The sequence below is a fragment of the Sparus aurata genome, chromosome 5, assembly GCF_900880675.1.
Source record: "Sparus aurata chromosome 5, fSpaAur1.1, whole genome shotgun sequence".
Taxonomy (NCBI): domain Eukaryota; kingdom Metazoa; phylum Chordata; class Actinopteri; order Spariformes; family Sparidae; genus Sparus; species Sparus aurata.
Window position 1 is genome coordinate 30,582,721 of NC_044191.1, and position 12,792 is coordinate 30,595,512.

Genomic DNA, 12,792 nt, shown 5'->3' on the forward strand with positions numbered 1-12,792 from the left:
AAACAAAGTAATATAAGGAGGGGCAGTAAACAAAATCCAAATGGCTTGTTCCCATTGTCCATCAAGCACAAACACACAACGTGTCCAAACAGAAACCATCGTCTCAAATGATGTTTGATCAGTAAAAAACAAATCACAATAGGTCTTTTTTTTCTTTGCTCCAAATAATCACTATTTTCTACCATAAATAACCAACTCAGTATCCATCATCACAGCAAGGTATTGAATAAATGATAATTACTGGGTTTTTTTCAAGCATTCTGAAGTCATAAGCTCTTTTTTTGTGACGCTAATGTTATCCAAGAAATTGAATATTTAGCGCCTAAAAGGGGTTTACAGGAACCGGATGAGCGTTTGTTGATCGCTCTCAATAAAAATAAACTCTAGATGAGGAAAGATTATTCAGAATTCGAGCCAGACCCTGATTCACTGATTATCTTCCCACACCTGTTACTGTGCATCCTTGCTGTCACATAAGCATAAGAGTGAGTAATACATCCTGTTCCACTCAGACCTTATCCTGCTCCAGGTTTGAACTCTTAGCTGCATTGGTGTCGGAGAACTCCTGACGGCCACTCTGCCACTTTTCTTCCTCCCAGTGAGGAAATCAAATGTTTATCGTTTGCATAATCCATCTGGAAATCATAAACATTTTAAGAACGTTGAGATCAAATCCTCATTTAAGCTTTAGTCATGCCAGAGAAATAATAATAAAAAAAAATTAACAAAACAAAATGGTCTAGGGTTTAAGATGCGCTTATAGATGACGTCAACTTGTGCAAGAAAAAAGTTCATCTTAAAAGATGCCGGTGGTCCAGTTTATGGCAGGCGCTCAACAACTAGTTATGATGAAAAGACATAAAAACAAATTTTTTTTGGAAGGACTAAAAAGGTCAATGTTCACAATGTTGCTGTTAAACAAACGATCACAGACAAAGTTTTAATGTAAGTGAGTGCGTACAAACACACTTGATTCGCGTTTTAGATGCGCTACACCCCTGACTGCTATGCTGACAAGGCTAATAGTGTTGCACGTGCACTGAGTTTAGAGGACAAGTATTCGAATCCTGTCCTGTACTAAAAGAAAATATGAGACAATTGATATTTGTGTTGGATATTTTAGCATCTTATTATTGAAAAACATGTAGTCAGAACAAGGAGGTAATGACAGATGAAGGCCTTTGTATTTTAACCAAGGAAAATAAGAAAGAAAACATAAACCACCCATCCATCCATTGTCTGTAACCGCTTTATCCCCTTTTTTATGGGGTCGCGGGGGTTTTTGCTGGAGCCAATCCCAGCTGTCTCTGGGCGAGGGCAGGGTGCACCCTGGACAAGTCACCAGCTCATCACAGGGCCCTCACTGATGGCAGAGGCCGCCATGCAAGGTGCCAACCGCACATCAGGAGCAATTTGGAGTTCAGTATCTTGCTCAATGACACTTTGACATGCAGCTCAGCTCAGCCCGGAGCTGGGATTTGAACCAGCAACCTTCCGATCACTAGCCGACCTGCTCTACCCGCTGAGCTACAGCCGCCCCTGAAAACATAAACCTCTCCATTTTAAACAACCAGCGTTCCTGTGTTTACAAGGTGTGTCTGAAAGCACTGTGAAGTTCTTGTCCCAATGTGTTTGTGAGAAACGCCCCCACAGTCGGACAGCTGAGGACAGAAGCCGCTCGCTCATAAATGACACTATAACGCAGTAGAGACTCTCCGCAAAGTTTTTTACGACACGACTATTTTGATACAGACATTTACCCACCAGCGTGGCAGACAGCCCTGCGGGTTTCACTTTTTAGTTTCGGACCCTGCTGGTGCAAAATCAAAGAGTACCGACGACGCTTCTCGCTTGTTTGCCGTCTTCCCCGTGCTGCATATTTCTAAATATATCAGGAGATGCACTGTCTTCTAACTCAGCCACTGAACCCTGTAGTGCCTTTTACTTTTTGTTCCGATTGGTGTGTTGGTTGCCTCCCTCATTAGTTCCTTCCCCACACTGGCCGTCTACTTGTTCCATTCCTCCTGATCTCTACTTTTCAGTGAACTTGTTTTGTAGTTTCTGACAAAATATAACCGTTAACAACCAGCCTTTGGACCTCACAGGTATGTAGGTCCTTTTTCCACTTAAATCTCTTGCCACAGCTCGACACACAGGTGATCTCTACACACAGCCGGGGCAGCTGCATGAGTAATGCTTCAGGTGTGTCATGGAAACGAGTTGGGATGTGCTGTGCTAATATTTGTCGGTAGTTTTTCTTTCTATCTTGTATTCTGTCAATTTGTATCCAAACTACATGCAAAGATTCAAGGAGAGAGAGAGAGAGAGAGAGAGAGAGAGAGAGAGAGAGAGAGAGAGAGAGAGAGAGAGAGAGGGTTGTGAGTAAAAGAAAGCTGGCGTCTCTGTGTGTCCTTGGGGAGAGTTCACAACTGTCAGTGTGCGACCAGCTAAGCCCAGCGCTGTTACACTGTGTCACTGCTAAAAGCCACGAGCACACATACACTCATACACAAACTAACAAGAGGCATGACACATAAATGAAGGCATGGAAACACTCCCATGTTCAGAGGTGTACACACACATGCTACACAAACACACATACACACCACAAGGCCAGAAGAGGGGTGAGGCTGGTGACAGTCCCTGTCCCTGTCTCAGTGTCAGTATCTCTCGAGGAATGAGGCGCAGTGCCCACTGGTGACACACAGCCTGTCAGCACAAAGTGACATAAACGACCCACTTTCCTTTCCAGATAGCACTTCTTCCTCGTCAGCGCTTCATCTTCTGAGTTTGTATATCTGCTCTTACCTTCCTCTGATTCTGTCTGCGTCCCAGCCTCGCAGTGTTTTTCTCGGCGCACCTCTGGAACTCTTTATTCAAACGAGATGCAAAGGAAGAGAATCAATCAGGGAAATCAATACAAAGTGAGCAATAAAAGCAGCGTGGAGACATTTCCATTGACCGGAACAAGTCACACAATGCAGTTTACAGTCTGGTTACGTCTCACTATTCTTCCAGAAGAAAAACAATTAAAGTCAATACGACCTACAGTCACTGTTAAGTATGAATCTTCTCGGCTCTGGTGTCAATTCAACGTGCTAGCCTTTACGGCCTATTTTATCTTCGCTCACTGACTTTGCTGTTTTCTTTTCCATTTCTATACTTCAAGCCAGATCAATTAGAGCTGAGCACACACAGTTGAAAAAACATTTTCAAGATGGAAATACAGAAAGCCTCCTCGCCCTCTATTGAATGCCCTCTGCCTGACTTAACATCAGATCAGCTGTAAATGGAAAAGACACTGCTGACACAAGGAGATGGATTAATTGTGGGGAAAGAAAGTATGATGGTATGGTTGAAAAGAATTTGGTAAAAAAATTTACATCTGTGTCAGAAAGAGGGAAAATCAAGTTTTGTCTTGTTGGATGGATGAAAGAAAAGTGGACTGACAGACAGCGTTAAATGCTTAGACAAGCATGTGAAGGGATGAGCACGCATTATGGTTTATGTAGATGAATGGTCACAAATGGAGACAGGCAGGTTGATATAATTGGACAGTTTAAGACACAGATAGATACATCAGTTCAGACAGGTGTAAATATACAGAGACAGAAAATTGACAGCCAGACGGGCAGGTCTTAATAGGCCCCGGCTAAAAAAAATGTTTGAGGAAAAGTCGGCAAAAACGAGAAGTTGTGTGATTTTCATGTCGTGCAAAAATGTAAAGTGTGGAGGCCAGGGTGGTGGGTAAATGGACTTGCATTTCTATAGCGCTCTACCTCCCAAAATACCTCCACCCATGTAGGTGGAAATAAACTAAAACTGTTAACCCGTCAGCACTGGTATCGCCATAAGTGGATTATATAGAAATACCCACAGAATCTATTTAGCATTACATTTCTGCCTAAAGGCTAATTGCAAATACACGCTATCAGCATAATTACCCAGCAGTATGGTAATGTATAACAGCCAGATTATTAGACTTGATTCATATTTATGTTAACTTGACAAAGACTCACACATTATGCCAACGTTTTTCTGTTGGTTAGAAAACATGTAATAATTTGGGACTCTTGGAGGGTGATAACAACATTAGTATCAGCAGGCTTGCAGATAAAAACTTTATAAAATACCTGACAAAAGCAAACAATTGAAAAAGTTTGGTGAAGGTAAAGCACTGGATGACCTTTATGTCTATAAATGAATAAACCCACACAGAAACGGCAGCACTGCAGCTTTTCAAAGAGGCACAACTTCCCCGCAGCTCTATGAAAATATTGTTTTGCAGCAGCTCGGGGATGTACTGACATCTGATTTCTGGTGTTGTAAATCCTCCTTGGCAGGCTTTCTCAGCATAATGAATTTGGAAATGATTAAGTAAGCAAACTTTTCCCCATCACCATTATGTTGAAAACGCCAAGACGTGCTGTTTTGCAGGTGCACCTGAAAAGACATCAGGCAGAAAAACAAACAAACAAAAAATGCCACCCTGAGAACGGAACAGGAGCCAGGAAAAAAAGCATAGCATTCTCTGTCAGACAACAAAGGAGGGACAGTTGACAGGAACGTGTTATTCAAAGGACGAGTACCTAGTATCATATCGGAATACCACATTTAACTCTCTGTTACTCTTCAAAGCATTACTGCGCATGCCTTATTTTACACAAACATATCATTACATATGTATGTGTATATATATATATATATTCCTTCTATCTGATGCTGTCATGTATTTTGTAAACGTTCTGCGTTCTGTGTAAGGCGCTGATTCAGTAGTGCATAATCCCCATTGCCTTTGATTTTGTTTGCCTCGTACTGTATGTCATACATTCTACATGTGCAAACAAGCACACAAAAACCCTCACCCACAGACACAAACACACAGGATGAGCGCTTTTTAGCATGACATTGAGAATTCCCTTTGATCTTCATGTTAGCAGAAGTCTGAGCTGTTTGCTAATCAGTGAGTGAGAATAGGAAAAACATTATGCATGCACAGTATCTCGGTTATACACATACAGATTAGTGAGTGGGTACAAAGAAATGTGAGCCGGCTACATGAAATTCACCAGGACACTATTCACTGCCACACTGAATCCGCTCTGATAACCCATGCAACGTCAAACGGCTGCAGACATTTAACAGGAATTAATGCTGAACTACTGCATCCCAATTTCTGAAAGAGCTGGAGAAAAATAAATGTTGTGGGTGTGGTGTGGTGATGGCACAGAAGAAGATAGAGGTGGAGGAAGGAGGAGGGGAAGGAAGAAAATGAAAGAGACAAAAAGTCATGCTTAACCAGTTTTATTTGCTGCTGCTGGCCTTGGATCCAATTTAAACTACTATTTTTGGTTTTCTCATTTCAAGAGCCAAAACATTTGGCTGATTTTCGTGTTATATGAGCTTATACTTTGTTGTTACTTCTGCTCTGTGGCCATAAAAGCCCAAAATAGTTTATTGGCCATTTACTCATTGAGGAAACCAATAATCGTGAGTTTTAGAAGATGGATGGACTGCAAGCCCTCAATCTCTGTTATCTACTTCCTCTTTCAGATTTCTTCCCAGATGGACTTCCTGTGTTGCCCTGGAGACTATTCATCACTGTGACAACCATGTACACCACCTGCAGTTATTGCTTGAGTCTATTATTATACGGAGAAATGCTGCCGTATCTACAGGACCCTGTTATATGCATATAGGTTGTTTGCGAGTTTGTGTGGGGAGAGTGCGAAACACGAGGGGTATGGGATTGCTTATGCTCACTGTAGTAGAGTCTTTCACAAGCTATATATATCCGTATATACTATATTCGTACATCGTCTTACCCAGAGATTTCTTCTATGGTGCCAAGCATAGCACTTTACATCACTTAAACCTACTTTACTGCTGTGTTAAACACAGGACAGAGCAGTAATGAAAAACAGCAATCCTGATTAAAAATGCCACAGTTGTTACTTCTGGCTAGCATGCACTGAGCATTAAAAAATAACAAGGTAATTCAAAGCACAATTACAGTTTCATAAAGTCCGGGAAGAGACAGAGGTTTTGGCCACCGTGGCGCAAAGATACAGACATGTATACATCCATATAAGTGTCAAAGGGTAAAGGTAGACAAATAATACTGTTGACGGTTAAGTATTATTTCCGAACAGACACACATACAATATGGGTAGTTGGTCTCCTCATTAAAAGTAGTTTCCATGGTGTTCGGAGCTGTGAGTTCAGTCACGTTAATGAAAAATCAGGTAATTAGAGCAACAAGTTGCTGCAAACTATCTGGAAATAACTCCATAGAAAATGAACCCTTGATACCGCATAAGTCACTTTAAAATGGCAGCTCTAATATATTTGTCTGCTTTTATTCATGAAAGAATAATAATTGATTCACAAAAAAGATGTGCTTGTATTTCTACGAGCAAATTGGCTTATGAAACTTTAATGATCACCAATCGGAAACATAATATTATTGTGTAGTAAGAGGTTAAAGGAATACATCATTGCTGTGTAGTGTGGGAGGAGAAATTATGCAAATAGCATTAAAACCACAAAATATATATAGTGCAGAAGTTTACATTTGGGATTGAGATACAGTGAACAGGGCCTGTGGATCGCTCAAGTATTCATGTGCTCTAATTCCTCAGTGACACGGCAACATTTCTACAGATGTAAATCAACGCTATTAAAGGAAACTACAAAGTCTGAGTTGGTTTTGGAGCAAGTAGCCATGTCACTGTATGGTACTCTAACTTGTCTAACTTGCAATATATTCACAAACATCATTAGCGTCTTTCTGAAGAGAGAGACGAGCCCTTCATTATATCACGTTGTGACAGAGTAAGTCAGATCATTAAAGTTGAGTTGTATCCCACTGGGATTAAAACGTAAAAAAAAAATTCTGACACAGAGGGTGGTAGCTCTAATTAAGAATTTCATACACAAGAACAGCCATGAGTGAACAAAAACTTAAGCAAAAATAAGAGTTCATATACAAGGAACATATAAAAAGGTGGATCCTAACAAATGTCATATTCTGTCATGTCGTTTCAAAGGGAGATATTGCATTGTGACTGTGAATCATGATCTTAAAAATGACTCAGGACCTCTCATCGAATAAAAAGAAAAAAAAAAACTTCACAGCATGAGAGCTCATTATTTTCAGGCTCAAAAAGTTCACTTCAGAGGGCTTTCCCTCTATTTCTCCTGCAGTTGTTTTCAGCAGTTTCAAAAGGAAGGAACATATCGAGCAGAACCGAAAAATGGCAACAGCAAGCTACCGAACATAATGGGTATCTTAAGCATACTAATGTGATGGTGAGGAAGTTACTGCCGAACAAATGCGTATATACAGTATGGCAGAAGAACTGCGTAACTACCCGAATCCAAAACAGCTCGGATGCTGTGTTAAAAACCCTAAAGAAAAACAGCCTGTAAAAGATGCCCCCTTTCATACCCAGTCATGATACTATCACCTGTTCAACATTCCCAGTCTTTTGTTGACCCTCTCACAAATTAATCAACATTAAGTAGAATAAAGATATGTTTACAAAAATCTAATTACTTTGATAAGGAAAAACATTAAATACTTTACTTTGTAATGTGCTGTACTGTTTTTATGTAGTATATGTTGAAAATCATGAATGATCTAATATTTATTTTTTTTGGGGGGGGGGGGGTTGTTACAGTAGTAGACTTATTTACTGATTCATTTGCTTTTTGCTAATGTTTAATGAAGAAAGAAAAAAATAAAATAAAAATAAAATTCATGAAGATTTCAGATTTTTTTGTAAACTGACATGTTTCTGTTTTATATCAAATAAACTTACTTTACTAAAAACTTGCGTTCCATAGAAGAAACAAGTGATACACCCAACTGTATACTGTTCTAGGGTGGTAGACTCAGCTTTGTACTGAGTGTTCGACTTAGCTTCTAAGTGAGTGCAGGACTCAACTTCAAAGTAAGTGTCAAACTCAGCTTGTGTGACTCAGTTTTGTAGTAAGTGTCAGACTCAGTTATGTAGTAAATGTCAAACTCTGCTTCATTGTAAGCTGGCAGACTTTAACTTAGCTTTGTAGTGAGTGTCAACTCAGTTTTGTAGGGACTCTATATCGAGAAAGACTGTATAACAAGCACCAATGGTAATCTTTTAGGATAATTTTCCCTTTCGATCTATCAAGCAACAGAAGCAGAGGACTGAAGAGGAGTTGCATACTTGCTATTCCAAACTTATTGATGCAACTTACTGGTTATCATTTGATGAATGAATGGTGAATGGGATTGTGGGTAAGTCTTGTGTTTTCACTGCATGAATGAAGAACAAGTTCAGAAATCTCAAAACATGTTGATGTCAGTCCACTGCTCCTCCACAGTTGAGATGGTTCATGCAATGTGTTGCAGGTCCCGCTGGGACTTTACTTGGAGTTGACTGGACAAATTCAGCAGGGAAGAGATCCTGGCAGACTAAGGACATGCTGGAGTGAGCATATCTCGCACCTGGAGGACCCGGCAGTCTCACAGGACCAAGTTGCTGGGAAGAGGATGTCTGGTTTGATGTGCCTTGTTTGCTTGCTTGCCAAGTTGGACACATACACTGCAACACTGTCACTGTGTGTTAGTGAAATCCATGATCAAGCAGACTTCAAAAATGACATAGTCAGTATGGTATGAACATTTGCTGTAAATGTCTGCTCTTTATAAATAATAATTCTGAGTGAGTGTTCAAATAACCGTGTGTACTTTAAGGCTGTGTATGGCAAGTTATGGATTACTATATTTATATATGGTACATACCTAATCAAGATTACCACACATCACACATTTTCTTATTATAGCATTTAATATTTTACCCATAAGTGGATGCAAATGTCTGTATTCACATTCCAGAGTTAATTAACTTCATTTAACAAGCTGTCTACCATAAAACATAGGACATGTACCTACAGTACCAATTACCAGCCCTGTCTGCACAAAGGTCTGGCTATTAGTGTGTGTGTGCATACATTGGTATTGATGAATAAAAGTTTCAGAGTGCAAGAGATATCTATCCATTTGTTAAATAAGATGTTTTTCATTCCATTGGTGGTTACGTCGAAGCAGCCAGGTGACCTGATTCCTCTAACCAGCAATTACAAATAAAATTTTCTCTCTTCGCGCCCACATCCTGCTCTGTAAGGTGCCCCAAGATGCTTAACTAACCAATCTAAAGCGGAGGAAGAACATAATTGCCATTTCTCAGCATATGTTTAGCTAAAGACTTAAGTAGCAGACACTCCAGAGACTATCTAGCTGAAAATATTATTATGACTCCTACTCCTTTTATTGTTACTTAAAAATCGAAGAAGAAAAGGAAACATTTTGGGATTTTGAAGCGTTAGTGGTTACCAGTTGAACTCCAGTTGCAGTTGTCAGCTTCCCCCCATTGATCAAATCAGACTGATCCGATTTTTCAGGAAGCATCTCAAAAATGCAGGGTCTGATTCATATTGCAGAGATAAGGAATGATCCAAAAGGTATCAAACATGTTGGTGTACTTTTTAGGCAGTTAGCCTTACTTTGGACTTTTCCAACTTTTCGTGGACATGTGTCAGTTGTATTATATAAGTGACTGACTAAACGTTGCAATGACTACTGACATGAAATCTTGGTGAAATTCTCTTATGACTTGTTTGTTAAGCAAACGAAGTGCAGCATTCTGCGATGGCAACCAATCATTTTACACTTTCCCCATCGGTGAAAACACAACCTGCAGTATTAGCATTACAAAGAGTGAAGCTGGATGCCTCTTTCTGTGGCAGCAGGCCTCTGGACCAACCTCACTGCATACTTTCTTTCAAACAGTTATCTAATCCAAAACTCATTAAAAACACTGCACACCTGTAGACAGCACATCCAAATGTTGGTATCAGTATTACAGTAACTCACTCCTCTTTCTTCCCCTGTCGCTCAACTGCACAATAGCTTTGTCATTTCAGCTATCTTCAGGATTTGGTTTGTTTTGAATCCCCCAATCAATAAGTTCTTGGCATGACATAAATTTGAGGGGAAATAGAGTTTGAATTACAAGTTTAAAATCTATATTTACTGTTTCTCAATTTATGGCTGTTGAACATTAAGGCCACATGTCAACACTCAAACTGTGCCTACAAACACTTTATAAAGCTTTGTACAGCATCAGTTGCCAAACATTAATAACTTCTAACTTTGTGATTTGGTTTTTACTGGTGAGGCTCCTGCTGTGTTCATTTTGCCTTTAATTATTTCTAGTTCATTTCGTTATAATTTGCTCATTTAGATTGGCATTTCCTTTGTACTACAGTATGAGCTGCTGTCTGCGATGGATTATGAGTCAAACCCCCAGTCCATCATTCTCTTCAAGAAGGAAGTGACTGACAAGCCTGTTAGTGCACCAAAGAGGAAGAGAGAGACAGACAGAGGATTTGAGAAACACAAATGATGTCAGGAAAAATAAAGCACGAACGAGACAGATGGATACTTCCCACACAGTGTATGCCCAGGAAATGTAATGTGTGATTGTCTCACAGAAGTGCCTAACCTTTGCTTGACTTCATAAGATGAGAAAAGACAAATGGACGGTGAGAAAAACTCTTACAAGACGGGTCCTCTTGGTTATCTTGCAAGATGCATCTTCCTGTCTAACTGAAGGGCATCGATCCCTTATAGTGTAACACCACAAAAAATGAGTCATTTGGCATACATGCACTTTGCTGCTTGCCTGGCTGATGCTGAGCAAGGCCATTCATCACTGCTCTGGAAGTGACATACCAAACAAAATGACAGTGGGACTTGTTTTTGCACAATTTGTACTATTCTTATGGTACTAGGTAGAAAAGTAGTTTTTCAGTCTCTCTACAGCTGTGAACACAGAATAATATATATTTTAGCTTGAACTACTTGCTTAAAGGGATATTATCTATCCAAACCTGGTCCCTTTATGTATTGGTATGTTTGGTGTGTAAATGATTCATACTTAAAGTTACAGAATTGGTCCAGGAGATACCCTCAGGTGGCAGCCACATGCCTGCAAGATAACCCTGTGGGGCAACTCTGATTGTCAAAGTTACATCCACTATAAGTGTTTTTTTTTCTTTTTCTTTAACCACTGACAGGTTGAGGCGGTTATTCTCATTGTCTGACAACATTTAGGAAATGATTCCTACAGCGATAGACCTTTTCAGATAAATATAAGGATCCTTTTTTGTAACAAGAAACAAAAGAAGTCTCGCTGTGAAAATGTCTCATAACGAGCCCTTCCCTTTGAAAACCACAATTGTGGTTGCAATGGTTAAATAACATGGGTAATTTTTAGGCAATGAAACACTCTGCCAAAAAATATTCTCTCATTGTGTATAATGTTCCTCTTCAGGAGACAGAGCAGAACTTTTTCACAGTTTGATCAAACAGCAGGACAAACTTGTGAGACTAATCTCTGTTCCCTCTCACCTCTCTTAATTAACAGAGATGAGGATAAAGTAAAAATGAGGGGGGACTGGAAGAATGACATGAAAAGACCTGAAAGGAAAATGAGTGGTACAACAGATCTCATGGCGACCACAGTCTGTGCTCCTATTCAAGTATTCAGATTAGAAAAATACCTCCTCCATCAACTGGATCACCATGGTGATGGAAAAATGAGGGCCTGTCAGATGAGTAAGGCGTAACACTTACATTTGATGCACACAGACTCACAAAATCACACTGCCAGTCACATACTAATGCCCAGTTGCATAAGTATGTATGTGGTTTCCTGTAATGGAACTTAATTATTTTAGATTTTGGCCACATTAGCTGCATTTACATCAGAGTTTAGGCCAGTGCTTGGGTTAATTCAGGAGAGATGAAACTCATAATTTGCATCTCTGAAGCTGAGAAGCAGATAGAAATCAAAATGAGAGATGTTGAAGTTCAAGCAAATAGTTAACTTAAAACACACGAGAAAGTGTTTTTCCCTACTATGGATAGTGTGGACAACTTGTATATCGATCTTATGGGTTTTTGAGGAAAATGGTGTAACATGGGAGCCTCGCATCACCAGACTAAACAACAAAGAAGTGTTAGTCTGGTCCCTTTCAGTCCATTTTCAATTTCCAAGGGGCGTTATCAAGGAACGTAGACCAAAATGCCTCTGGACGCAACCTGCAACCAATCAGAGCAACAAAATGTGACCTGCAACCAATCAGAGCAACACTATGTGACCTACAACTAATCAGAGCAACAAAATATGACCTACAACCAATCAGAGCAACACAATGTGACCTACAACCAATCAGAGCAACAAAATATGACCTGCAACCAATCAGAGCAACAAAATGTGACCTGCAACCAATTAGAGCAATACACTATGTGACCTACAACCAATCAAAAAAACAAAATGTGACCTACAACCAATCAGAACAACAAAATATGACTTATAACCAATCAGAGCAACAAAATATGACCTAAGACCAGTCAGAGCAGTAAAGCGTGTGACGTAGCACTAAGTGACAAATGCGCTTGAGCTCAAAGGGCAAATCTATCATGATGAAAAGAGAGGTGGCTTACGTCATCGGAATGGTTTTGAGCCATTTTTGTAGACAGTCTGATGGTTTTTATTCCCCGCCATGAAACTGGGTCAGTTAGAAACTCAGATGCACTGAACCCAAGCTGTGTGCAACCAATCTCCACAAGACATAAACTTTTTGAAGTGACTTTACAATCCAATGAGGGTAAGGATTTGCAACCTATTTTCATTCTCGGGTAGACAAATACCAACGTTTTGTCAAGCCATCTGGCGTCTT

General features: G+C 39.9%; 1 protein-coding gene across 2 annotated transcripts in view; it reads right to left on the reverse strand.

The window, feature by feature from the left end:
- LOC115581182 (netrin receptor UNC5C-like) overlaps window positions 1-12,792 on the reverse strand; it is a 382,877-nt gene that overhangs the window by 267,790 nt on the left and 102,295 nt on the right. For both annotated transcript variants that reach the window (XM_030416078.1, XM_030416077.1), the window contains exon 3: window positions 2,809-2,870. In XM_030416078.1, the coding sequence (XP_030271938.1) occupies window positions 2,809-2,870 (62 nt within the window). The remainder of the gene's footprint in view (window positions 1-2,808; window positions 2,871-12,792) is intronic.